Source organism: Vicugna pacos, chromosome 9, assembly GCF_048564905.1.
Source record: "Vicugna pacos chromosome 9, VicPac4, whole genome shotgun sequence".
Classification (NCBI taxonomy): Eukaryota; Metazoa; Chordata; class Mammalia; order Artiodactyla; family Camelidae; genus Vicugna; species Vicugna pacos.
The window spans coordinates 3379262-3406834 of record NC_132995.1 but is presented as its reverse complement, the minus strand read 5'-3'; the positions used below and the strand labels follow the sequence as shown (position 1 = coordinate 3406834).

At 51.7% G+C, this 27573-nt stretch overlaps 3 protein-coding genes across 14 annotated transcripts; 2 read left to right on the top strand and 1 right to left on the bottom strand.

Moving 5' to 3' along the window:
* Nucleotides 1-79: 79 nt before the first annotated feature.
* MBOAT7 (membrane bound acylglycerophosphatidylinositol O-acyltransferase MBOAT7) lies at nt 80-12025 on the bottom strand. 4 transcript variants are annotated; one of them, XM_072968395.1, is made up of 8 exons: nt 11690-12025; nt 11009-11087; nt 10767-10896; nt 10102-10228; nt 7878-8037; nt 6170-6530; nt 4247-4423; nt 80-1120 (listed from the first exon to the last, which is right to left on the bottom strand). In XM_072968395.1, exons 2-8 carry the CDS (start codon nt 11082-11084, stop codon nt 733-735), a joined length of 1419 nt encoding a protein of 472 aa, XP_072824496.1. In that variant the 5' UTR covers nt 11085-11087; nt 11690-12025; the 3' UTR covers nt 80-732. The 4 variants fall into 4 exon arrangements, with proteins under 4 accessions (XP_072824496.1, XP_072824495.1, XP_072824497.1 ...); XM_072968394.1 differs by having other exon boundaries at nt 11738-12023; XM_072968396.1 differs by lacking the exon at nt 11690-12025 and adding an exon at nt 11655-11673.
* A 182-nt stretch (nt 12026-12207) lies between these two features.
* TSEN34 (tRNA splicing endonuclease subunit 34) lies at nt 12208-18612 on the top strand. Of its 8 annotated transcripts, none has more exons than XM_072968414.1 (5): nt 12208-12224; nt 13591-13837; nt 14075-14318; nt 14502-14759; nt 18139-18612. In XM_072968414.1, coding segments are annotated over exons 1-5 (939 nt in total). In that variant the 5' UTR covers nt 12208-12222; the 3' UTR covers nt 18327-18612. The 8 variants fall into 8 exon arrangements, with proteins under 8 accessions (XP_072824515.1, XP_072824514.1, XP_072824517.1 ...); XM_072968413.1 differs by lacking the exon at nt 12208-12224 and adding an exon at nt 12426-12489 and having other exon boundaries at nt 14075-14324; XM_072968416.1 differs by lacking the exon at nt 12208-12224 and adding an exon at nt 12453-12514.
* Nucleotides 18613-21892: 3280 nt separating this feature from the next.
* Nucleotides 21893-27570, top strand: RPS9 (ribosomal protein S9). Of its 2 annotated transcripts, none has more exons than XM_006219341.4 (5): nt 21893-21930; nt 22184-22305; nt 22526-22648; nt 26167-26353; nt 27332-27570. In XM_006219341.4, the coding sequence occupies exons 2-5, from the start codon at nt 22209-22211 to the stop codon at nt 27507-27509; spliced, it is 585 nt and encodes a 194-aa protein (XP_006219403.1). In that variant the 5' UTR covers nt 21893-21930; nt 22184-22208; the 3' UTR covers nt 27510-27570. The 2 variants fall into 2 exon arrangements, with proteins under 2 accessions (XP_006219403.1, XP_015107629.1); XM_015252143.3 differs by having other exon boundaries at nt 21912-21935.
* Nucleotides 27571-27573: the final 3 nt, after the last annotated feature.

Here is a 27573-nt window from a genome sequence, read left to right as displayed (position 1 = left end):
GGCGGGAGCCCATCACACCAGGATTCGGTGGTCCAAGTCCCAACACTGGCTGGTCACCCAGACACCCCCACAGACGGAGTCTTTGTGCAACAATTTATTGGGAGAGATTTACACATTCCAAGCCTGTGTTAGGCCAAAGGATGACAAGAGGGTGACAGGAGCACTGGGACCTTGAGATGGCTCAGATGGAAGCTACAAGAGCCGCGGCCCAAAGGCCTGCACATTTGTACCTCGGTTTCCCCTTTCCAGGAGGGTTACATTCCACACTGGTCTCATGAGACAAAGGAGAGAGAAAGCTACCAGAAAGAGGGCGTTCCCCACAACCCTCAGCGTCTGCTCTGAAGCTCAGATCCCCACACCGTGGATCCCAAGAAAGGTAATTTTTGCCCAAGAAACCATGTCACCCACAGGCTCCTGCTGTGGGCGGTGAAGTGCAAGTCTCTGAACACCTGGAGCTGGGCAGGGACAAAGGGAGATTCTGTCTGGATATCTTGATTTTACAGAAGGGGAAATGACCTTCTGTAACCCTCAGGGCAGAGGGCGGGGAAGCAAGAGAGCCCCAGCCTTGCTCTGTCACAGGCAGGGTACTGAGCTGGGGAAGTGGGAGTCCTCTCCAGGCCCCTTGCCAAATCAAGGGCTCTCTCTGGGACGGGAGACAGCAGCCCGGTTCACAGAACCCCCAGGCAAAAGCCTGGTGGGTGGACCAACCGGCAGAGAAGGTGTGGTGCCGGCTTACTCCTCCCGAAGCTTTCCTGGGGGAAGGCTGGCAGCTGGGGACGAGGTCTTCCGCCGGCTGGGGCTCCCCCCACCTAAAGCCAGCCCCAGCCCCAGGGCCAGCAGGGCCAGGACGTGGATGCAGAAGTAGACGGAGGCCCAGTACCGGAGGGTGTCGCCCAGGGAAAGCAGCACGAAGCCCATGCACATGTAGTCGTAGGCCCGCATCTTCAGGAACCAATGCGCCCAGTCCCAGAGCTCCCGGCCCCTGGGGCTGAGCCGCCCCCGGAGGGCCGACTCCAACCGGCCCTCCGCTGCCAGGCACAGCGGGATGGTCAGGAAGCTCAGGTAGTAGCCAGGGTGCAGGCCGTGCCAGTAGGCGCTCAGTAGCATGGTCCAGGCGCTCCTGGGGGAGGGGCGGGGAATCAGGACCCAGAGTCCAGGCCCCCAGCCCCTCCTCCCTCTAACCTGGGGGTCCGGACCCCCAGATCCTCTTCCCCCAGACCCAGGAGTCCAGGCCCCCAGCCCCTCCTCCCTCAGACCCAGGCATCTCTCCTCGCTTCTCAGAAATCCCTTCCCAACACTCTTTTCCCTCAGGACCCAGTAATTGAGTCCCCAGCCAGTTCCCCTGTGAGGATCCAGGATTATAATTCCTGATCCATGAAGACTCAGAAATCTCCAGCCATGGCCCCTTCTCCTTAGGGACTCCAAAATGCTGTCCCCTGCAGACTCATAGGTTCAGGCTCTGACCCGCACTTCCGCGGAGGACACAGAATCCACAGCAATCCCAGCGACCCGGGGCCTGGGTCCACGCCCGTCGGGATCAAGTCCTCCCTCTGGCACCTCAGGGTGCTTAAAATGCAAAGACAACCTAATGGCAGAATAAGGCTGCCCACCCTGTCCTGCAGGGCTGTGAAAGGCTGGCAATAAGAGGCTGACACTTCCCTGCTGCCAGCAGGGGAGATCTTTTCCTCCTCTTTCCTTAGGCCATTTCCTTGAAAAGCCTAGTGTCTGAGCACCTTTCCTGTGTCCTTTGGATACAGATGTAAATCTTTGAAAAGGTGGAGGAGGCCTCTAGAAAGCCATACAACCCAGGGATGTTTTCTCCAGGGCCTGGGAGCCACCTCTTTGAAGCACAGATGTGGAAGGAGATGGAGCCCATCTCCCGGCCGTGGGGGTTCTGCCAGGTGCCAGCTCCCAGCTGTAAACACCTGCACGCCACAGAGGTCGTTTCATTCTTTCTTCAGATAAAGACACTTAACTAACACAGATGGCTACCCCAATTACCCATGAGCTCGGGATGAACACGAAAGGACGCAGAGCGCCGGGGAGTCCTCCGACGTGAGGACACATCATGGTGTCTCTGAGCACACACTACATAAAAGGACTGTAAGTGACGGTGGGTGCTACAAAAAGGGGGAGATTTCTTTCCATCTTGGTAATCTCCTCCACGGATGACTTGCGCTGTGCATCGAAATCTAGTTTAATGCTTATGCAAGAACAAAACCGCTTTCTTTCTTTTCTGCCTACGGCAGAGAGAGAATTCTCTGGGTTGGCCGAATGTAAATAAATTGACAGTAGGACACGCATCTGTGCAACCCCGGCGTTTAACTCAGCCTGTGCGCAGCTGAGCTCTTGGCCGCTCCCCCATCCGACCTGCCTCTCTCCGGCCTCCTCTTCTCCCATTTCGCCCTCCCCACCCACCATGCAGTGAACACTCTCCAAAGAATCGGCTATGCTCCCCTGTTCCATTCTCTTGAGCCCCGTTCAAACCCTCCAAACTGCTTCCGTCAAGCTGCCGGGGACTTCCTCCCATCACACCCAACCCAGTGGTCACACCTGCCCTCACTGCATCGAAGCTCCAGGCACCGGCTGACACAAATGACCCTTCCCTCGCTCCTCCCTGAAACGCTTGGTTCTCTGAGCTTCCTTCTGGGAATGAACACTGCTGATTGTCCTGCAATCTCACTGGCTGCGTCTTTGCTGGCTCCCTCTCCTTGTTCCTCGTCTACACCAGGGTTTCTCAATCTGGATACTACTGACACCTAGGGCTGGATCATTCTTTGGTGGTAATGGTTCGGGGGGACTGTCCTGCACATCATAGGATGTTCAGGAGCCTCCTCCGCCCTCTGGACACCAGTAGCACCTCCCCATTATGACAAAAGTGTCACCAGACATTGCCAAATGCCCTCAGGGGTACAGCATAGTTGAGAATCCCTGATCTAAACACTGGAGCGCTCTGTGCTTTGACCTGAGGCTCAGCTTTAAGTATCATCAACACCTGCTGATGCTCAAGGGTCCACCTCTTCCACCAACGCTTCCAGAACGCACCGTTAACTACCTGCCTATCCAATCACCCCAGCTGGAAATCTAAGTCACCTCAGAGTCGGTGAGACTCAACCCAAGTCTAGCTTCCTCATCCTACCCACTCCTGAAACTTCCCCCTGCCCCATCCTCCCTTTCTCAGGAAATGGCCCTACTATGTGCCCTCACCTGGGCATCACGCTCCACTTCCTTTCTCATGCCCCACATCCAGGTGGGGCCAAACCCTGACTCCACCTCCCAAATGCATCCTCTTCGAGACCACTGGCCCCTACTCCAGGACTCCATCATGGCCCACTGGCCGGCCCTGCTTTCTCTCTGCTCCCTCTCCCTGCCTCTATTCCATTCCCCACGCAAGGCTGGAACGGACCTTTAAATCATAAGTCAGATCCCACGCCCAGGGAAGCCAAGCCCCAGAGGTGAAATTATTAATTGCGTCATTATGAGAACTGTTCATGGTGTATCCTGACCTCATCTGGCTCCCTCTCCTTGTTCTTGGGGAAGGCTGAGTGACACTTGGCAGGCTGCCTAACCTCTCTGAACCTGGTTCTCTTCATCTTTAAAACGGGGATAAGAGCTCCTGCTTACTAAGGTTGTAAAGATAAGTTTGGCAGAAAGTCTCTACTCAAGAAATATTGGATGCGGAGGAGGGTGTAGCTCAGTGGCAGAGCGCATGCTCAGCACGCATGAGGTCCTGGGTTCCGTCTCAGTACCTCCATTAAAATAAATAATAATAACGCCGAATTACCGTCCCCCCAAATACTGGAGGAGTGAAGGATAATAAAAGCTAATGTACAGCGAGCACTCACCTCTCAGGCCTACTTTATCTCAATTACTCCTCGTATCGACCTATGAAACAGGTTAACAGTATCACCCCCACTTAAGAGCTGAGGGAACAGAGGTCAACTGACTCCTCAACGATTCCTGGTAAATGGCAGGGTCAAGGAAGTCTAACTACTGAGTCCACAGGGCTCAGTACACTGCTCCTGCGGAACAAGGCTGGCTTTACAGAAGTTGAAACCGAGGCCCAAGAGGAACAATTTACCCCAGAGTGAGGCAAATCGGAGCCAGCGCAACAGGCCCTAGAAACTACAACTCCCATGATCCTCAGAGGGGGCGGGTGTGGCAGTCCAGCTGGGGAAGCCGCCGGCAGCTCCAGGGGCAGCTGGGGGGAGTACTTCGTGCTGTCCTCTGAGACAGGCGGGCTCACCTGAAGACGTAGGAGCGGGCAGGCGCGTTCTTGTAGATGTACTGCGCCAGCCACCACTGCACCGTCATGTTCCAGTACCGCATGCCATCGCGCACACGCACGCAGAAGTCTGTGTTGTAGCAATCGATGTTGCGGATGGTCTCATAGTCGTACTCCAGGGAAGCCGCCTTCTCCGGACTGAGGGGTGGAGGATGAAGGTGGGGACAGACACGCAGCTCAGCCAGGCCCCCTCCTGACGCTGGCTACTGTCCCAGCCCCCGATGCTAAAGAGGGGATCCTGTCCAGGCAACAGCTTTCTAGCCATCACCTTTGCTAGGGCAACAGGGGAGGATAGCCCAGAGGGAGCATTTTTGGGGAGGAAGTGCACAATTCATCAACAACATGGTTCTCCTTCTCCTGGCAAGGGGGCCTGCAACAGCCAGGAAGTCTGGAAGCACTACGGTTGCTAAGCTACGGGTCCTGAGCAACCTGACCCACCATGATCATGGTCTCAGGTGCTAGGGAAAGGCCGTTCCTTAGCAACCAAGCTCAGTATATTCAAAAAAGCCTCCAAGTAGTCCTTTCCAAGTTGCGGGATGCCTTGGTTGTTAGGCAAGTAGCATCCGTAACAAGGTGGTCTGCGGTTGCTAGGAAGGTATTCTAGGTCCTCCTGACACCACGACGTCTCTGCTGCTAGGGAAAGGGCATTCCTTAGAAACAAGGCCTAGGATGTTTAGAAAAGCTTCCCGGACCTTTCCTGGCTTTTAGTCCCTATGATTGTTCTAGAACTGTCATCTCCAGCAATACAGTGGTTCCTGGGCCAATGGTGCCAACACTCCCAGCACAGGGGGACATCCTTGGCCCACCTGAACCATTGGCAGCTTCTGATAATGGAAGAGGGCGTATCCATTAGGAGGTTTAGACAAGCCTTCAATTTCTGCTTGATGTCTTTTGGGGGAACGCCCTCTGGCAACTGGAGGTCTGCCTACGGTTACTATGGCAATGGCAAAAACTCTGCATGGGAGTGCCACTTCCCCGACGACAGAATGGCAGTTCATGACTGCTAGGGAATGGCCCAACCCTAGCAAAGAGTAGTTCATTACTTACAACAAAGGGTTACTTTCCCAGCCCCTGCCTGAAGGCTGACCATGGTTACTAGGAACAGAGGGACAGTCCATCCCTGGTTGCTACGGGCACATTTCCCTAGCAGCACAGGAGCAACATATCCTCAACGACAAGGAGCCCATAGTTACTAGCAGTGTGATTTACCTAGTGATGAAGGAGCTGGGGGGTGGCTTTACCAGCAATGTCAATCCATAGCTACCGGGGGGTTTCCTGGGCAACAGGAGGAATGCAACCTACAGTTGCTAGGAACGGTGTCCCCTCTGCTAGAGGACAGCATGGTCAAAGATGCCATTTCCTTAGAAACAGAGGGCAACAGCAAGCTGTTATGTGATGACATCGCATGGGGAGGGCCTGCAGGTCCCCAGCAACAAAGGGGCAGTTTAGGGGGTGCTGTTTCTACAGCAATAAAGAGCAGCCTCTTGGCAGGAAAGGGCAGCCCTGCTGCTAGGGAATGGTTTCCCTAGCAACAAAGGGCTCCTCATCACTGCCCAAGGACCCTATCCAGAGCAACCAGGAACAACTGGGTTATTGGGGGTGAAACTTCGTTGGCAACGCCTTCCTTTTCCTGGCAACAGAGAGCAATTCACCATTCCAGGGGGTGACAAGCGGTGGCAACAAGGGGTAAACTGTAGGTATCAGGACTATAGTTCCCCTGGGACAGGGGATGGCGGGCTGTGGTGGCCCAAGGGCGACGCTCTGCTGACCACAGGTGGTAGACCTGCCCCCCCTGCTCCCCGTTATCCTCCCTGCTAGGGGCAGGGCCAGCCCGTGGTGATGGGGCCTGCCAGGTCTTGCGACACCTCCCTCCCGCCGCCTGACCTGCTGGGGGGTGGGCATTGGAGGGTGGGGCCGCCCCCGGCCCGGGCTTTGGCGGCCACGGGGTAGGCCCCGAAGCCGGCGGCAATACAGCCGCACTCGGCGGCAATCCAGGCCACGTAGAAGCGCATGCGGAAGGCGAAGAAGACGGGGATCATGTAGAAGAGGCGGGCGGGCAGCGGGCGGGCGTAGAAGGCGTCCTCGCGCACGGCCTCCAGCGGGAAGAGGTGGGAGGACAGCAGGAAGAGCAGGCCGAAGAGCGGGGCCGGCCAGGCTCGGCGCAGCATGGGCCGCAGGCTGGGCACGGCCCCCGGGAAGGGCTGCTCCAGCCAGTCCAGGTAGGTGCGGTAGCGGAAGAACGGGCCTGTGGGGAGGCGCGGGAGGCTGGTCAGGGATGCGTACACGTGGTGGGGGCTGGTGGGGGTGGGGGGCAGAGCTGAGTCTGGGGGGGATGGGGTGGGGGAGACCAGCCAGAGCTTCGGGAGCTGAGGTGGGCCGAGGGAGAGAGAGAAGCGGGTGGGGGGGGGGCGGGGGCGCGGCGGGGGGCTATGAAACCCAGACAGAGAGGGACAAGGAACCAGAGAAAGGGGAGGACAAGGGACTCAGCAGGAAAGAAAGAGGGGCACTGGCGCAGGAATGAGAGGGGACTGAGACACAGACAGATGGAGGCAGACAGACAGGCCAGACCTCGAGGGACCGGGGGTGACCTGGGTATAAAGTAGTAACGGAAGTGGAGCAATGCCTCTGGAGGAGAAGGGAGCGGTGTGAGAAGAAATCACGGTGGCAGGGGCTGGACCCCCGGGATCGGAGGAGCGCTTTGGATTTTGTTCTGAGCGCTAGGAAACCACTCTAAACTCTTCCACCAGGGATGTGCGGGAATAGCTGCCTTTTCACAAGACCCCTCTGGCGGCTGAGCAGGGGGAGCTGCAGAGGGACAGTGATGGCAAACAGGAAACTGTTGCAGTGTTTTAGAGAAAATGATGGCCTGGCCTGGGGAGGGAGCAGAGGGGATTAACAGAAGAGACAGGTGTTAGAAGTCTTACATGTCACCAAAGACCAGATACTGTATGAATCCATTTGTATGAATCCATTTATAAGTGTTCAGGATAGGCAAATACATAGAGATAGAAAGTTAACTAGTGGTTTCCAGGGAACGGGGACAGACGGAGGGTTGCAAGATGATGGCTAAAGGGCACAGGGTTTCTTCTCAGGGTGATGGAATTACTTGAGAACTACTTGGTGCTGGTGGTTGCACAAGTCTGTGACTATATGAAAACCCAGCAAACTGGTTGTGGTTACAAGTAGGTGAAGACGGCAATCGTAGCTCAATCCAATTGTTATAAAGAAGAGACCCTTCTGTGAGGCCAACAGCAACAAAACATATTTTCTGAAACTAAAATGGGACCCCAAGCTGTGAACATGTGTTGCCTGGGTGGCAGAAACGTTAAGGTTCTGTAGACCTTTCTCCCTTATCTCCTGTTGACTACAAGGAATCATTTTGGCTGAGAACTACAGTCTGTCTGTAGTCTGGAGGAGCCCTGGGACCTGTGTGAGAGTCAGATGGGGACTTGGGCATAGAGCTTCACCCTCAGAGCAGCAGATGCTGGAATGGAGGGCGGGACCACGGAACGGGTACCAAACTCCGGGCAGAGAATGGAGACAGAGGGTGAGAAGACGTGGAGAGGCAGGCCCGGGGGGCAGGCACACCCACCTGTCATGATGCCCACGTAGCAGTAGCTGTAGCTGAGTGTCTCCATCAGAGAGGGCACATCGGGCAGCAGCCCCAGGCTGGGCCCCTTGCTGAAGCCCGCGGCCATTTCCTTCCTTTGAGCCACGTGCAGGTCCTGAACTTCACTGGCCAGACTCACCAGCTGGGAGGAAGGGGTGCGGTTGGGGGACAGGTCAGAGCCGGGCCTCCTCACACCCACCTCCCTTTCACTACCCTTCTCGGCAGTCAAGGGCTGCTGCATTGTGCAGCTGGGGGCTGAAGCCCTATCCACAGGCAGCTCTGAGCACACTGAGTTGTGAGGAGCTGCGCGTCTGGGTGACTCTCACTGGCGAGTGTCCTGCAGGGCTCTCTCCTGGGTGCCTGTCTCCTTTCTCTATGCTCCGTCTTGCTGCGTTCTCCAGCAGTTGGTGGCTTTAGATACCACCCACACTGTCTCCTGGTCTGGACTTCCCTTCCAAGCCCCAAGGCCCATCATCAAGCTGCCGCTTGTCGTTAATACCTGGATGTCCGCCAGGCACCTCGAATGGAACATATCCGGAGTGGAACACGTACTATCCACTTCCCCAAGTGGGTCCCCTTCTAGTCTCTACTCCCGGCCCCCCTCACAGCAAATGCCACCACCATCCAATTAACTGCTTAGGCTGCAAACCTTCCTTCCTCCCCAGATTGAATCCCTTAAGTCTCCTGAGTCTGTCTCTTTGACCTTGCCTCCACCACTGGGCTGAATATGTTCGGCCTGCCCCTGTGGCTCTGCTCTCTCCCCTTATTGGCCTGCCATCAGCAGGTCTGCGTTCTCCAGCTTCTTCCTGGGTCCAGTCGACAGAGAGCCCCAGGCAGAGAGGGAGGAAGGCAGGAGCTAGGAGCTGGCTGTGACCCTTGATGGATCTTCTCAAACTGGGTGGCTCCACACAACTCTTTTTCCTTCCTGGTTCCACTGCCTGCCCCTCCTCTTGTCCCTGTGGGCCCAGGACTCCTGCACTGTCCTTTCTGACTCCTCCCCATCCCGCCCTCCCTGTTGTGCATGAAAACTCCTCAGATTCTCCCCAAACGCCGCATTTCCCGCTGGGGTTTTGACTGACCTGCCCCCGGGCCGGCACTGGGCCACCACTGGCCTGGCCAGCTGGACTCTGATAAAGAAGCCCAATGTCATCCCATCTTGTCCTTCCTGCTTCAATTCACTCAGCATCTGAAGCAAGTATTTTTTTGGTGGGGGGAATTAGGTTTATTTATTTATTTTTAATGGCAGTCTGGAGGGTTGGACCCAGGACCTCGTGCATGCTAAGCACACGCTCTGCCACTGAGCTCTGCACTCTTATCGCTGAGCTAGACCCTCCCCCTCTGTGAAGCAAGTATTTTTAAACATGTAAACCTGGTCACAGTAACTCTTAGGGCAACAGACCAAGAAACCTCCTGTAGTGGCTGTGGGGCCCCCCGTGAAAGAAGTCCGAACGCCTCACCTTGGCCTACAGGGCCCTGCCTGGTTTGGCCCCGCTGCCTGCGCTCTGTGTCGCTCCTGATAAACAGGCCACATGGCCGACCCACGGCGGGTGGGCCTCAGCCTGCTCCCCTCCGCACACGCCGGTCCCTTTGTCCTGACAGGCTCTTCCTGCGCCTCTTCTCTGAGCTAACCCATCCTGGCCTACCCTCGGCTCCCGCCGGGGACACGGGATGCTGGAGAGACCTGCATCATCACCTTGCTGGACCGTTCTGTTCATTGATATCTGTAGCACACAGTAGGAGTGAGAGACTCTGTTCTGAGGGTGACGCCAGGGAATCAGTTTTCACTCATCTTCCCAGGTCACATAGAGCCAGATGTGGTATTGTCCTGGTTTTGCGCCCTCAGAAAGTCCTACCTCCCCAAAGCTGGTTTTTCTCCATTGTAAAATGGCTTGCTACAAAGATGCACTTAGCCCAGATAGTCCTACCTCCCCAAAGCTGGTTTTTCTCCATTGCAAAATGGCTTGCTACAAAGATGCACTTAGCCCAGCCTCTGGCGTACCACAACACCAAGTGGCACCCACAGTTACATAACTTTGGATACTTCTTTACCCCAGGAAAGAGCAGAAAGGTGAAGTCCCACCCACGTCCCCTGGGGTGTGTGGGAGAGACCCTCAGGCTTCCTCTGCCTCCCATGGGAGTGACTGGGAGGATGAGGTAAAGTTGGGGAGGTTAACTGGCACACAGGGAGGGTTGGCAGGACTCTGACCTTCAGTGTCAGCAGCAGCTGGACGGCATTCGTGAAGGGCGTGGGAGTGGGCAGGCCCAGCAGGCTGAGTGCTCGGAAGAAGAGCAGATAGGAGAAGGTCCAGGCTAGGGCCAGGGCGTGGCAGGAGCTGGGCAAAGGCAAGAGGCATGCTCATGCTGTGCTGGGTGCAGGAGATCTTGCCTCTGCCTCTCCTAGATTCCAGCTACAAATCCTCCCCCACCTCCCCACCTTCAGAGACAGACCATGAGAGGAGGGGGAATGGAATGAGCACGACTGAAACAGCCACAGAGAGAAGAGAATGAGGAGGGGGTTAAGAGAGGCTTCCGGGTGAAGACCCTTCAATCCTCCATTTTTTCTGGGGGGGGGAAGAGAAACAGGGAGACAGAACACCAATATGAACGGTGGCAGGGCCAGCAGACCAGGACAGTCCTCCTCTCTCCCAAATCCGTGACATGGATGTAAAGGGACTGAAACAAACACACAGGGACAAGACCCAGACAAGGGCAGGAAAGGAAGAAAAACAGACCAGACAAACGACACAGAGAATCTAGAAATAAATAGGAGTCATCCAGAGACTGAGGCAGAAACAGAAAGACCCAAAGAGGAAACAGGTTGCTTCCTCCACCTCCTCCATTCTCCCCCACCGCCCACCACCAAATCCTCACCAGGGCTGGGCCTGAATGAGTGCCCAGGTCCCAAGGATGGTGACGAGAGAATGCAAAGTGTGGGGGCCACAGGTGAACAAGGTGAGCCCCAGGCCCACAGCTGCTGCCCCCCATTTCTTCAGCCCAGGTCCTGCAGGGAGAAGGCATAACATAAGCATGGAACCTTCCAGGGGTCCGCCCGACGCGAGTCCCCCTCCCCACCCCCCGCCTTTATTTTCCACTGGGTAGGGAACCTGACTCACCAGCTTTCTTAAAGAGGAAGCCGATGGGGATGGAGATAAGAAGAACCACTAGATACGTCCATTCTTCGGGCGACATGTTCTGGGGGAGGGGCAGAGGTTCGCGGTGAGAACCCAGGAGTCCGGGCCCCCGGCCCCTCCCCCTTGGGGATTCAGGAATCAGCCCTAGTCTCCAGTTGTCCAGGATCAAGGAGTCCTACCCTCAGCTCCTCTCCTCTGAGAACACAGGAATCCCGACCGCCAGGCCCTTCCTCCTTCAAGGATAGAGGAATCCACCCCCAGACCCCCTGTTTGGAGAACCTACGCCCTCAGACCTCCTCCCCTTTGAGAAACCAGGAACCCAAACTTCCAGCCCCCTCCTCTTTCGAGGATCCAGGAACCCAGGCTCCCTCTACCTATCCCCCAGCCCCTCCCTGTTTGAGAACCCAGCTCTCCAGACCCCCAACCCCCTTTCGAGGAGAACTCAGAGGAGTCAGGCCTCCAGCTGCCACCTCCTTTAGAGCTCCGCTACATCTCCTGTCTAAAACCTGGAGAGAGGGCCCCCTCCTCAGCCCCGACACCAAGCACGGGTAAGACCCACCCTGGGCAAAGCCACAGGCGGTTTACGCCACCCAAGAGCTCGGTCGCGCACCCGTAGCCGCCCCCGCACCCCATTAGCCCGCCGATCTGCAGCGAACCACACACTGTCCAGACTCCTCCCGGTCTCCAGGGCGTCCCGACACCCAGGCCCACCTGGGCCCGCGGTTCCGCGCCGCCGGCAGGGCTGAAGGTGGCCGAGCAGTCCCGGCCCGCGGGCCACCGCGAGTCCAGCCACGCCTACCCCGCCCAGCACGCCCCCGCGTCTTTTAGGGGCCGGCCGGGCTGCGCAGTTCGGAGCCGGGTGCGCAGCCCTCGGCAGGCTCCGGGCTGGGCGGGAAAGGAGCCGGGTCCGGGAGCAGCGAGTACGAGCCCGCGGCTGGACTCGGACACCGGATCACCCAGCCGCGAGCACGCAAAGGGGCGGGGCTCCGGCTCGGGGAGGGGAGGGGCCAGAAGCTTCGCGCTCTGAGGGACGCGACTGGACCTGGGGCGGAGGCGGGGCCTAGAGCGCAGAGTTCAGAATGGGGCGGGGCCTCCGCTTCAGGTTCCTTCGGGCAGAGTCGCGAGAAGGTTTGGAGGCGGGCCCATAAGCTTCGGTTCTCTTCGGAGGTAGTCGAGGACGGAGCGTCTCTATTCGGATGTAGGCAAGGCCAAGAGCATCGGCCGGATGTGGGTGGGGCCACAACGTTGGTACCCTTCTGAGGTAGTTGGGTACAAGTGATCCCGGGTTTCTGATAGGCGGAGTTTCGTCTTTAGGAAGGAGGCGGAGCCACGGGCTTAGGCGACACGTAAGAGGCGGGGCTCAAGAGCACCCCCAAGGGGGCGGGGCACGGCGGGGCCAAGGGGCGGGGCCACAATAGCAAGCCTCCAGTTTCCAAGCCAAGGATCCAAATCGTCGGAGGGAGGTGCGCTTCGAGGGGCGGGCCCAAGGTGGGGTTCCACTTTAGGGCGAAGGCGGGGCTACGGCTCTGCGGGGCAGATCCCAGACTTCCCGCTCCGCTGAGGTGGCGGCGTGACGAAATCGACGCAGGGGGTCAGCATGGGGTGCGGGGTGTGGAGGAAGCAGCGCGTGGCGCGCAACGTAGGGGGTGGCTCCACCGGGACTGCGAGTTGGTGTTTACGAGGTGACTAGCTGGTTGTTATCAGAGGACGGTGCAACATTCTGAAGGGAGCGCTCACGAGTGGGGTGAGCCCGCCTGAGCGGAGAACGGACGGCGGGTGCTCAAGGGACCGGGACTCCGTCTCTGGGGCTCGACCGTGGGGCGGGAACGCCCCAGCTGGGGGAGCGCTGGCGGCCTGAGGGGGCGGGGCCTCAAGCAGTGGGACTGACGGGAGCCGAGGACGCCCAAACGCCGAACCCCTTCTATTCGGGAGGGGGCGGGGCTGCGGGTTCGGCTGAGCCGAGGACTCCCGAACGTCCGAACCTGCCGCGCTCGGGCGGGGGCGGGGCTTCGTACTCTGAGCCTGACTCAGAACTGAGACCGAACCTGGGGAGTCTGGAAAGGGGAGGGGCCAAGTCCCGAGTTACCCGAAGAGGGCGTGGCCTTGGCGGTGCTTTGGCCTCGGGAGGTCGCGACACCTGACGGGAATACCCGGAGGGCGACACCAAGAAGAACCTTTCGAGGGGGGCGTGGCCCGCATTAGGGGTGTTTTCTCGGAGGCGCAGGGGCCAGTACGGTACTATTGGCTCAGACCAGAATGCTGACCGCGGGGCCCGGGGCGCAGAGCAAGGCCCGGGGGTTCGGCTCCCGGCGGGGCCTCGTCTTGGGCAGCCCCAGGGCCTGGCGGGATCGCCCGGGGGCGGAGCCTGGCGCCCAGGGGGCGGGGCCTGGCCCTCCCGCTCGGCAGGTGGCGAATTAGGCCGGGAGCAAGGCTCCGCCCCCTGAGATTCAGGGGCGGGGCTTCGCTGAGACCCTGGAGGCTGAGGGAACGCTCCACGCGGCGCGAGTCCAGCGGCGCTAGGCTCGCAGCTCTTTGGGTGACTGCTGCGCCCCGGCTTCCCGCAGGAGGATGCTGGTGGTGGAGGTGGCGAACGGCCGCTCGCTGGTGTGGGGGGCCGAGGCGGTGCAGGCGCTGCGTGAGCGCCTGGGAGTAGGGGGCCGCACTGTGGGCGCCCTGCCCCGCGGGCCCCGCCAGAACTCGCGCCTGGGCCTCCCGCTGCTGCTGATGCCTGAAGAGGCGCGGCTCCTGGCCGAGATAGGCGCAGTGACCCTGGTCAGCGCCCCGCGCCCGGATCCCCGCCAACACAGCCTGGTAAGGGGGCAGGCTGGGGGCACGAACTCCCGGGGACCTGCGGGAGAAGAGGCTGGACATTTGGACGAGTCCCTGCAGTGGGTGGGGTCTGAGAGTCCTGGATTCTGGAATACTGTAAGATACTGGGATCCCCAGGTTAATGCCCTGAGGTTGGGAGAGGCCCCAGAGTCAGGATTCCTAGCTTCCTGAAGGAGGGCATGCCTGGATCCTGAGATTAAGGCTAAATTTATTTCTTAGGCATTAGCATCCTTCAAGCGCCAGCAGGAGCAGGGCTTCCAGGAGCAAAGTGCTCTGGCAGCTGAAGCCCGTGAGACCCGTCGTCAGGAGCTCCTAGAGAAGATTGCCGAGGGCCAGGCTGCGAAGAAGCAGAAGCTGGAACAGGAATCAGGGACCAGTGGGAGCCAGGAGCCCAGTGGAAACCAAGCTGCAGAAGAGAATGAGGCCAGTGCTAGCCAGGCTGCTGGGGAGCATGAAGAAGCAGGTGAAGGTGGGCGTTGGAGTCGGGGACCAGGGGAAGGAGGGAAGAGCTCTTTGGGAAATTCTGGCTGGGACTCTAGGGCTGGGTCTCCCTGGGGGCTGGGAAGACCTTGACCCTTGGATTCACTAAACTCTTGGATTCACTAAACTCTTCGATTCACCAAACTCTTGGATTCACCCCTGCCAGGCTCCTCCTCTCCCCAACCGGGGCCTTCAAACGGAGTGGCCCCTTTGCCCAGGTCTGCTCTGCTCGTCCAGCTGGCCACTGCCAGGCCTCGGCCCATCAAGGCTAGGCCCCTGGACTGGCGTGTCCAGTCCAAAGACTGGCCCCATGCTGGCCGCCCTGCCCACGAGCTTCGCTACAGCATCTACAGGGATCTGTGGGAGCGAGGCTTCTTCCTCAGCGCTGCCGGCAAGTTCGGGGGCGACTTCCTGGTCTATCCTGGTGAGTTTGTGTTGGGCCCCGTGGTTGCTACTCCTTTCTTCACAATCCCACTACGTTCTGCATTTTTCCTTTTTCTGGCCTCATTTTCTCAGCCTCTGAAACCATGGAAGGACAGGAAATACCCTTGGGAACCCACGCTCATTTGGAGGACAACTTGCAGAAAACACGTATAGTAAAAAGTAAATCAAATGTTATACTGTTAGGCGGTTTTATACACATTATTTAACTAACCTTAAAAATTGTAGCTCTAGTGAAAGACTTTGAAAAGAACTGAAAATAAAGTGGAGTACTAAGTAGACTGAGAATCCTACCAAGCAAATAGAAAAAAGCATGGAAGGACTTACTCCCGCCCAACTACAATAGTTAATAGTTCTGGGAAGGGTTTTGCATCAGGAAAAGGTAAAGGAGGCTTTCAGTGAATCAGCTAATTTTTGAATTTGTGGTAAGAGTGCCTTTACTGTACAACTAAAAGGCTTAAAAAAGAAGTGCAGAAAATCACCCTTTTTGTTCCCGCTAAGAACAAAGAGAGATGGAACCACCTGATAGTCAGATCTTAGCTGTTCACTGGAAAATGTCCACTAAGTTTTATGCAGATGAGCTGAGAGCCTTAGTCTCCTCTCAGACTAAAATTTAACTGATTTAGGAGCTGAGGACAGTTTATCTGCCCCATTCTCTCTATATAATCATGGTTCAGTTACTTTGCTTCTGTTTTGTGTGTGTGTGACTTTTGTATGCAAAAAAGATTATTTTGGCTTTGGAGATGAATATTCAACTTAATAAACATACAAATGCTAATATCTACTTCTTTTTTAAGTTTTCAGTTCAATTTACAAAACTTCATTTTTTCCAATCTAGCAGCTTTTAAGGGTACAGTTAATTCACATCTGATCCCATATACAAAAGGAGTTAAATAGTTTCAAACCTTATAAGATGCATTTTAAAATTGAATATGTCCAGAACTTTGTAAGTTCTGGAGTTTTCTGATTATGGATCTTGCCAATAATTTAAATCTGATAAATTATAAATAGGGTGATTTTTAAGTTTATATGTTTGTATTTTCATACACTGTTAATAGACTTCCTAAAACTTCAGATTAAAATAAGTTTAAATCAGTCAGTTACTCAATTACACATTTGAAACTGAACCATCAGGCTGATCTGTTCTTTTTTTTTTTTTTTTTTTGGACCTGTTAGTTCTAATAGGTCAATATTCTAAAACAATAAATACTCAGATACTCAATGTATCAGATATACACAGAATCTTTGTCTCCTGAAGATTAGTATTCAACATCTGAATCTTGTTAAATACATACTTCTAAGTCTAGTTCTAAATCTTCCTGAGGTTAAAAGATGTTAAGTTTCTTGCAGAGCAGTTTGGGGGTAACTTCTCAAGCATTTTGATGCTCCTTTCTCAGCTGGCCGAGGTATCTTAATAACCAGAGAGGTGCCTGGCTCCTGGCGAGGTTCTGGCTGGAAACCTAGCTGCCAGGCAGGGGCCTGACTTATAGTTGCTATGACAGTCTCCTCAGATGGGATGTCTCATAGCCTTGCTTATTTCTTCCTTCTTCCGTCCTTCCTTTCTTTCTTCCTTTCTCCCCCGGCCCTCCCTCTGGCCTTCCCTCCCTTTCTCCCTCCCTTCCTTCTCTCCTTTTCTCCTAGTTTTACTGAGTTATAATTTACATACAGCGCTGTATACATTTAAGGTGTACAATATAAGGATCTGACTCACATACATCATGAAGTGATTATCACAATAAGTTTAGTGAACATCCATCATTTCATATAGAGACAAAATTAAGGAAATAGAAATTTTTTTTTCCTTGTGACGAGAACTCTTAGGATTTACTCTCTTAACAACGTTTGTATATAATGTACAGCAGTGTTAATTTTATTTACCATGTTGTACATTACATCCCTAGTACTTACTCATCTCATAACTGGAAGTTTGTACCTTTTGACTACCTTCGTCTAATTCCCCCTTCCCCCCATCCTCTGCCTCTTGTCACAAGAGATCACACATCTGATCTCTTTTTCTATGACTTTGTTTATTTTTGAAGTATAATTGACCTTAATACTAAGTTAGTTCCTGGTATGTAACATAGTGACTTGATATTTGCATACATTTCAAAATGATCACCTTACGTCTAGTTACCATTTGTCACCATACAAAGATATCACATGATTATTGACTATATTCCCCACACTGTACGTTTCATACCTGTGCCTCATTCATTCTGTAACTGAAAGTCTGAACTTCCTAATCTCCTTCATCTATTTCTTTCCTACCCCTGCCCTCCTCCCCTGTGACAACCACCTATTTGTCCTCTGTATCTGTTTCTGTTATGTTTGTTCATTTGTTTAGTTTTTAGGTTCACATATAAATGAAATCTTACAGTATTTGTCTTCTCTAATTCATTTCACTTAGCATAATAGATTATTATGCTAATAGAGGTCCATCGATGATAACAAGTGGCAAGATTTCATTCTTTTTAAGGTTGAGTAGCATTCCATTGTGTGTGAGTGTGTGTGTGTGTGTGTGTGCGTGTGTATACCACATCTTCTTTATTCATTCATCTACTGATGGGCACTTAGGTTGCTTCCATATCTTGGCTATTGTAAATACTGCTGGAATGAACATAGGGGTGCATATGTCTTTTCAAATTTGTGTTTTCATTTTTGTCAGACAAATACCCAAGAGTAGAATTGCTGGAAGCCTTGTTCTTTCAGATTTACATTACATGTTACTTAATTTTCTGTATGGTGCCCTACTCATGGTCCTAGTCTACTTGATCAGGTTCATCTACTTTGGAGGCAAACTACAGCTCCAGGTCAAATCCAGCCCACCAACTGTCTTCTTTAAATAAAGTTTTATTGGAACAAAGCCGTGTCCATTTGTTTACACATAGTCTGTGGCGGCCGTTGTGCTACAGTGGCAGAGTTGAGTATTTGCAACATGGCCCACAAAACAGAAAATATTTATTATCTGGCCCTTTCCAGAAAAATTTTGTTGACTCCCTTATTCCATCTATTTATTATGCCATCCTACTGTAAATTGTCTTTTCACTTCTAGTCTGTTAAAGTCACTTCTCATTGGATATTTACATGGTACCCTTTTGAGTTACTCATGGCTTTGACTGACCTTGTGGTCTTGGTTCTTAGGTCATGGCAACAATATATTCAGTTATTTTTGTTCTTTTTTTGAACTAAGATTATGGCATACAATTGTGACAACTTGCCTCTCCCACCCCTCCAAGGTCCAAGGGTATCTTTTAAAATATTGGTAGTGACCACTGGAACCATTCCCATCTATGTGTGGACATTCTGGGGTCTGCCAGCACTCTGCCACTGGAAACTGCTACCTGCCTCTCTCCTTCACCCAGGCGACCCACTCCGTTTCCACGCTCACTACATCGCTCAGTGCTGGGCTCCTGGGGACCCCATCCCACTCCAGGACCTGGTTTCTGCTGGCCGCCTGGGAACCAGTGTCAGGAAGACGTTGCTCCTGTGCTCTCCACAGCCTGATGGTAAGGTGGTCTACACGTCCCTGCAGTGGGCCAGCCTGCAGTGAACTCCAGAGACCTACGGGCCCGGGGCTGAGTCTCTGAAGAGCCTTTCTAGCTGGTCCCAGGCTCATCTCCGAGTGGGAGGCTGGAATGCCCTCCTACCTCTCTCCGTGGTTAGTTTTTGATTCCAGAGTTATAAACACTACATCCTTCTTATGTCCCTCCCCATTTCAAAGCACTTCATGGCTGTGTTGTTTTTCTAGTTACCTAAGCTTGAGTGTGATAGCTGGTTCATCTCTGTTTTCTACAGGGCTTAGGTCCCAAGAAGTCTCAATAAACTTGTTGAGTAGATGTGGAGTGTGTGATCTGAATCCTCAGGACAGTCCTGGGAAGTGAGGGCATTTGTGTCTGCTTCTCCAGATGAGGATGAGGCCTGGAGGAAGGGAAGTGACTTGCTGAGGTTACACATCTAGTAGTTAGCAGGGCTGGGATTTAAAACCTGGTGTATCTGACTCCCAAGTCCAAGGAACTCTTCGACTGCAGGAAACTTCCTTTTTAAAGGATTTTTACAGGACATTCAGATGCATAGAAAGGCAGAAATAAAAATAACGTGTTAAGAAGGAAGTGAGTGTTACAAGTTTTAGGATAGGAGTTTGCAGTGGGGAGGGCTCTGATCCACAGCCTGCAGCAGCCTGCCCAGAAAGCCAGCCCCCTTGTCTGCAATAAACAGAACGGCCATCATCAGAAAGTCCACAAGTAAATGCTGGAGAGGGTGTAGAGAGAAGGGAATCCTCCTACGCTGTTGGTGGGAATGTAAATTGGTGCAGCCACTATGGAAAACAGTATGGAGGTTCCTCAAAAAAAATAAAAATAGACTTACCATATGATCCAGCAATCCCATTCCTGGGCACATATCTAGAGAAAACTCTAATTGGAAAAGACACATGCACCCCAGTGTCCAAAGCAGCACTATTTACAATAGCCAAGACATGGAAGCAACTTAAATGTCCATCTACAGATGACTGGGTAAAGAAGAGGTGGTATATATATACAATGGAATATTACTCAGCGATGAAAAAGAATGAAACAATGCCATTTGCAGCAACATGGATGGACCTAGAGATTATCATACCAAGTGAAGTAACCCAGAGAAAGACAAATATTATATGGTATCACTTATATGTGGAATCTAAAAAATGGTACAAACGAATTTTTATATATAACAGAAACAGACTCACAGACATAGAAAACAAACCTATGGTTACCAAGGGATAAAGATTGGGGAGGGATAAATTAGGGATTAACAGATACATACTACTATATATAAAATAGATAAACAAGGATTTACTGTATAGCACAGGAAACTGTATTCAGTATCTTGTAACAACCTATAATGGAAAATAATCTGAAAAAGCATTATATATAACTGAATCACTTTGCTATACACCTAAAACTAACAATATTGTAAATCAACTATACTTCAATAAAAAAACAAACAAAAACAGCTCAGGAAGCCAGCCTGCTATACGGCAGGCTTGTAGGAAGTCAGACTGCTATCTCTAGTAACAATCTCAAGAAGCCAAGCAATAATCCCTATAAATAACTGGTCCAAAATGGCCAGGACTGGATTAGTAATTCACAACTTCACTAATTTTCACTCCCACTTCAATTTTAGGACCAAGAAGAGAAAATAAAATATATACCCAAACCAATCACATAGGATGCCCAACTTCTAGTCTGCCCACGTGTAGCTTCTCCATGCCAACAGCCTCCCATTTTTCTGCTATAAAGCTTTCCCACACCGCTGCCTGCCTTGGAGTCTCTGCCAAAGTGCAAGTGATGGTGACTGACTCCCTAACTCTGAATAAATAGCCTTTGCTTGTTCTCATTCGGTTGATGTTAATTTATTTCCACTTTGTGCAATCTTGGGAAAGTTCTGTAACCACTTTTTGTCTCAGTATCTGCCTCTATAAAATAGGATTGATACTATTATCAGTACTCCTTAAACAAGTATCAGTAATAGTACTATCATGAGGGAGGGCAATTTCTGTGAGAGTCCTCCTTAAATTTGCATTGAAGATTAAGTAATTAACATATGCAAAAAAATTTTTTAAATGGAGGTATTGGGGATTGAACCCAGGACCTCACATATGCTAAGCACACACTCTACTACTGACCTCTAACCCCACCCCAACACAGGTAGAGCAGTGCCTGATACATAGTAAGTATTCCAGAATGCCACCAGTTACTATTTTAGTGCTAGAAACCTCAGGTCACATGAATGAATTAAACACACACACTCATATAAAGTGTTTAGCCCAAAGCCTAGCACATTTAAAGTGCTCATTAAACATTATCTAACAATGATAAATAAAGCCATTTGTGGTAATGGGATTATTCCAGAGAGATAAGGACTAGAGGAAATAATCCTAAGGGCTGTCTGAGAGGAAGATGCTGACAAAGGAGATCAGGGAAAAAATGAGTAAATTCCTCCAAGTGATAAATGGCGCCAAATATTTAGGAAGAGGTTTCAGAACATTTTTCCTCTGCCATGGAAGCCCAAAGGGATATATAAACTGCTGTTTTGGCTTTTTTTAAACTGCTGTTTTTGATTAAGAGGCACAAAACCTTTTCATCAAGGGGTCTCAAGTTAAAAAAAATCACTTTTTTTTAAGTCATTTTCTTAAAGAGGCTTCCCTAACCATCCTATCTGAAGTACCATTTTCCCTCAGTCATTATCAGTAAATTTCTTTTCTTCACAGCACCACTCTGAAATGACCTACTGAATTACCCATCCCCACCCCCACCCCGTTCGGCTGACTCAAAGCTTCACGAATAGAGGGGTTGTTTTATTCATGGCTATACGTCATCGAAGAAAAGTTCCTTATACTACTCAATAAATATCTGTTGCATAAATGAATTAATGAGGCCCACGTTTAGGGAGGGTACCTTACCCCAGATGTAGCCGGAGACACTAAGTGATAAATATTTCAGGTATGGCCGAATTTCTACCAAGATCTTTTTTTCCCCTTGTCTACAGAAAACAAGGAGGGCAAAAGCGGAATCATATCAGGATGCAAAGGTGAGCTGTGTATCCTTAGGCAAGTCACATGACTGCGATTTCAACCTCAGTTTCTGCATTCAATCTTCAGTTTGTAGACAAGGCTTCTGACTATGCTTCGGGTTGACGTTTTGATATGAAATATGATTTTTTTCCCCATTATTCCTGGATGTAACGGAGCCTCTCCTGGAGGGAGCTTTGATTTTACCCAGCTCCAACCCTCTGGGGATCTTTTTTTCAGAGTCGTAACCGGCTGAGAAGTCAAGTGATGCTGGCAGTGACTACTCCAATTTTAACCTGCGACTCAGAGGCTAGGTGACGGGACAAGTCACCACTCGAAGGCAGAAAGACTCCCTCATTTCTCACCAGATGATGGTCGGACCCGCTGTCTGGTACAGACCGGGCCAGGTACAGACCGGGTCTTACCCGCTCAGTACGGCGCTCTAGCCCAACCTCTCGTCTCGACTGCTTTTTCCGCCCGCCAACGCCTCTTCTGATTGGTGCAGTGTGCGTTGTGCGTGCCGACGTCACGAGACGGCGGCGAGTCTATAAGAGCGCGGCTGGCGACGCCGTACGCCTCTTTTTCAGTTACCGGAGTCTGGTTGTAGGTGAGGTGTGGTGCAGTATTCTTTAGTCCTTGTGTGGGTTGTTGGGTCTTGTGGGCCATCCGGGCTTTAATGAGTATGGTAAAGAGGTTGGAGGTGAGATGAGAGTGGTTGGAGAGTGGTGAGGATGGTAAATGTTACAAAAGCTTCTCGCGGTTCTCGCGAGACCTTCTCTGGGAGCCGCGAGGTTCTAACGGGGTTATGGGACTGCGCAGGCGTAGCTCAGAGTCCTAATAGGCCACTCCTTCACGCACAGGCACAGGTGGGTAAACGGAGCCATCATGCCGGTGGCCCGGAGCTGGGTTTGTCGCAAAACCTATGTGACCCCGCGGAGACCTTTCGAGAAGTCCCGCCTCGACCAAGAACTGAAACTGATCGGTGAGTGGCTAAGGCAAGGTTTCTGCTTCCCGGGTCGGGGAGAGCTAGCACGTGGGTGAGGCCGCCCACGTGCTCACTCTATTCCAGTCCCCTGGTGTGCCTCCCTTCGTCGTCCCCAAATTCGAGACCTTTCGTTGTTTAGATTTTCTGTACCCTGAAGTCACCAATCCTATTTTTGCATCAGTCCGTGAGACTGAGCATGTTTGCCCACCCTTTGCAGGCGAGTATGGGCTCCGGAACAAACGTGAGGTTTGGAGGGTCAAATTTACCCTGGCCAAAATCCGCAAGGCTGCCCGGGAGTTGCTGACCCTGGATGAGAAAGACCCGCGGCGTCTGTTTGAAGGTGCGTGTGTGAGCCCATAGGAAAGGACTGAGGGTCAGAGCTGCTGCTGCTGCTGTTACTTCTGGGCTGGTCCAGCGATCAGAGGTGTTACATGGGGCAGGTGGAGCTAGCTTGTGGGGTGGGAAAACGGGCCTGGATCCAGATTCCTGTCCATTTCCTTACCTGTGGCTTTGGTTTACCCAAACCTCGGACTTCAATTTCTCTTCATTAGAACTAACATTGCCAAGCAAGCTTGGGTACCTGGCTGTATCTGTACATAGTATAGCAAAACGGTACTGCTCCTTGTGTACATATCTTCTTGTTCTCTAGTGGTGGGAATAGTCGGTGAAGTTTCTGAAATGTGGGATGGTTCTAGCAGGGAGGGAGCTTGAATGTGTACATTTGCCTGCTTTAGCAAGGTAGTCAAGGGTATTTAGTCAAAGCCTGAACAGGAGAGGAGCTGTGCATTTCACAGGGAAGAACATTTCAGGTGATGATTTTGGAGGGTATGCAGATAATATGATAACTTATGAAAGAAAGATTATGGTAAGATACACATAACAAAATTTTCATCTTTTAGACTCTTAGGTCTTAAATTCCTACTTTGAGGTGGAGAATTAATGGAGGACTTTTGAAAGCAACAGTTGACATCACTTAGATTGTAGTAGGACCTCTCAGGCTGTCAGATAGCAATACTATTAAAATAGCCGCAATTTTATAAATGCTTTTTTCTAAGTTCTTGGTGTATGTTAGTCTGCACAGGAAGGCTTGTAGGGACTACCTGATATGACTTGTTTCAGATGAGCAGATGGTTAGACCTCCCGTCATAGGGGGACTGGAAGGCAGGTTCCAGAGTCCAGGTGAACCGGGTTGGAATGAGAACTTCAGAGGAAACTTAGGGAACATAACCAAAAGTTGAACCAGTGTATCAGAAGTAATCAGTGGTCGCGCGCTCTCTTTCTCACTCTGTTGCTGTCTGTTATGCTCATCTTCTGAGATGGCCATTTGTCTGTGGAGTCTGTATCCACTTTTACTTTAAACTGAACAGCCCTGCTCCTCTGGGCTTCTCTCACCTTTCTGAGGTGGCCCACATTCTGCCTGTAGAGTGTGTGTCTCCTAAGTCTTTTTCCTTATGAGATACAGACTGCACTCTGTCTATGGAGTGTGTATATCTTAAAAAACTTACTTTCACTTTACCAAAAAAAATTTTTAAACTTGGTTAGTACGTCGTACATTGTATCTTTGGTGTGGAAGAGATACATGTATAGTTTGTGTTTCTAACAGATGTGAGTCTGGCTGTAAATGGTTCTGTATCTTGTAACAGCTTATTAAATTTTTATTTATTTTTGTGGGGAGAGGTAATTAGGTTTATCTATTTTAATGGAGGTACTAGGGATTGAATCCACGTCTTCCTCCTGCATGCTAAACACTCTGCCTTTGAACCATACCCTCCCTGCTCTGTGGTTTTGATTTACATTACTGATGCGTTAGTTACCTTGAGCACTTTTTTAGTGTGCCTGTTGGCCATCTGTATGTCTTTGGGAAAATGTCTATTCAGATCATCTTCCCATTTTTCAATTGAAGGTTTTTTTTTCCTGCTTTTGTGTTGTATGAGTTACTATATATTTTGGGTATACCCCTTATTAGATACATGATTTGCAAGTATTTTCTCCCATTCTGTAGGTTGCCTTTTCATTTTGTTGGTAATTTTTTCTTGGCTGTGCAGAAGCTTTAGTTTGGTGTGGTCCCACTTGTTGATTTTTATTTCTCTTGCCTTTGCTTTAGTGTCATTCATAAAATCATTTTCAAGACTTAAGTTTACTGTCTGTGTTTTTTCTTCTGGGGGTTTTATGGTTTCAGGTCTTCCATTCAAGTCTTTAATCCATTTTGAGTTATTTTTTGTGTGTACCATGAAAGGTGTTGGGGTCCAGTTTCGTTCTTTTGCGTGTGACTCCAGTTTTCCCGGCACCATTTATTGGTTGAGCTGTTCTTTTTCATCTTTGTATATTCCTGGTTCCTTTATGTAAGTAAATAGACTGACTATTAATGTATGTGGGTTTGTTTCTGGGCTCTTTATTTTGTTCCCTTGATCTTTGATCAGTTTTTATGTTGCCAACAAACTGTTGTGATTACTATAGCTTTGTAATATTTAGTTTGAAATTAGGACACATGAAGCCTCCAGCTTTGTTCTTTCTCAAGATTGCTTTGGCTCTTTGGAGTCTTGTGGTTCTGTACAAATTTAAGGGTTATTTTTTCGTGAAAAATGCCATTGGAATTTTGATAGGGATTCATTGAATCTGTATATTGCTTTAGGTAGTTTGGACATCTTAATTGTTCCAATCTGTGAGCACAGTAGCTTTCCATTTACTCATGTCTTTAACTTCTTTCATCAATGTCTTACTGGTGTACAGGCTGTTCACCTCTTAGGTTAAATTTATTCTTAGTTTTTTTTGTGTGTATGTGAAGTTGTAAGTGGCAGAATTTCCTTATATCTTACATTCAGCATTTATTCAGTGCATATTTTGAAGTGGGGTGTTGGGAAGACATGTAGGTTTCTCCATTTAGACTATCTCCTGTCAAGTCTGCTTGGAAGACTTTGTCATCACAGTCGGCCAGCTTTCCTTTAAGCTTTGCCTGGGGGTGAAGGGGAGGTAGTAGTGCTTTTATCCCCCTGTCAAGGTGTTAGCGATAATCTTGTGCTGATGAGGAGCCCAGTGATGACAGTCAGTGGGAACCTAGCGGCCTCTAGGGGGCACGTTTGTCTCCAGCATCCCCAAGCAGGCCAGAGTATTGGTCAGGAGTCATGGGCTTTGGACACTGACGGGCAAGTGGCAAGGCCCTCTGTGCCTGTAGTTGTTTGGTAAAGGCAGGTGCTGGCATCTGGATTCCTTTCTGCTGTACATGGCCAGTTATTTCCAGATTGTCGTCTTTTTAGTAGAAAATCTGGGTGATGAGTGATGTGTACTTGGCTTGTGCCCAATCTTCTCTCATGCCTAGAAGTTAGGTACTGATTCTGTTCTAATTATAAGTAAGAAAGTGGTTTAGCCTCATGTTTGATTCTTAGGACTTTCTTGACTCCAAAATATTCCCCCTCAGCCGCTGTGCTGTGTTGTGAGAGTAACGTTTAGGAACAGCAGCACTGAGACTTTTGCAGATGAATGCTAAGTCCTTTGAAGGGGATTGTCGTAACAACTCTGGAAGGTTGTTTTTTTAGGTGAGTAGAGGCGTATGTGGTCACTGCCCTGCGTGGTGAGATGAGTAGTCAGAGTGAGCTGCCTCGGGGGAGTGTTAGGGCGACATGAATGCATAGTGGCTGGGTTTGAACTGGAAGCCCGCGCTCAGCCCACACACTGAATCAGCTCTTCCATCCTAGTGACCTGCCTTGGGTGGCGTGAGTTACAGCAGCGCACGTCCTAACGCGCTGTGTCCTGTATCAGAGTCAGCTGTGCACCAGCGTGGTGTGGAGGTAGAGGGTTTGACCCCCAGGAGTCTGAGATCAGCCAGAACGCTGAGTCAGTGCTGCTTTCCCCTCTCGTCAGGTAACGCCCTGCTGCGGCGACTCGTCCGCATCGGGGTGCTGGACGAAGGCAAGATGAAGCTGGATTACATCTTGGGCCTGAAGATTGAGGATTTCTTGGAGAGACGCCTGCAGACCCAGGTCTTCAAGCTAGGCTTGGCCAAGTCCATCCACCACGCCCGCGTGCTGATCCGCCAGCGCCATATCAGGTACCAGCTCTGGGCTCCCTGAGCCTTCTCGCCCCCTCCCCTTGGATGCTTGCCCTCTCTGAGCCTGCTGTCCCTGTCTCTGTGCAGCCCTCGGAGGTGATGAAGGTGTGAGCTCACCTCAAGGGTACAGACTGACCCCTACAAACAGCTCATGGGGGCGCTGGGGGCAGCCTCGCCCCCCCATAGCCCAGCGCAAGGGTCACTGCGGCTGGAGCCGTACACCTTGTGAAGGTTTCTGCCAGGCCATGCATGTAGCTGGACAGGTAACAGCACTTGGTGTCGCCAGTTGAGGGAAAAGTCTTGGGCCTCAGCTGGCTTGGGAGGGTCCAGCTGTCTAGTGGGTCCCTCATGAGGTCGTTCGTGCCCCTGGCAATCACAGGGTGCTTTTGCACTGTCACTCTTACTTGGTGAGCTCAGTGCGGTCCAAGGCCCAGTACTCAAGGTGGCAGCTGGACCTTTATCTGGGTGCTCAGTTTGCTGTTTCTGTAAGATGGGCACCATTCACGGGATGCTGCGTGCACCCAGCTTCTGCCTCAGCCTTTCATTAACCCTGGGACCTGTGGGTAATATCCTCACATTTCTCGTCAGAAATGTTTCCATAAAACCTTTCTGTACGTTGCTACTTCAAAGACGTTGAAAGTATACCTGATGATGAAGCGCAGGGTCTGGCATGGTTCAGAACATTTGAGAAGCAGATCTTGGGTTTACATAGGCGCTGCCGCCTCGCCTCCTGCGCTCTGGGCTTGGCAGGTGCTTGTAAATCTCCCCACTTGTGTACGGTGGGGATGTAGAGCTCATCTCGGCCGTGTCTGTGTGAGTTAGATGGTGCCCGAAAGCTCTCCTTGGAGTCAGGAATGCCCTTCTCATGGTTGCTTCGGGGTCAGTGCGGCTGTAGCATCAGCCCTGCAGAGCACTGGTGGAGAGGGGCCTGTCTGGCCCTGTTTCCCCATCCTCTTCCCCTGCCGCCCCTCCCTCCAGGGTCCGCAAGCAGGTGGTGAACATCCCGTCCTTCATTGTCCGCCTGGACTCCCAGAAGCACATCGACTTCTCCCTGCGTTCTCCGTACGGGGGCGGCCGGCCAGGCCGCGTGAAGAGGAAGAACGCCAAGAAGGGCCAGGGTGGGGCTGGAGCCGGCGACGACGAGGAGGAGGATTGAGCCCACCCATCCCCTGGCTAGGTTCCCAGGCAGATAATAAAAGGAGATGAACACTTGAGAACTG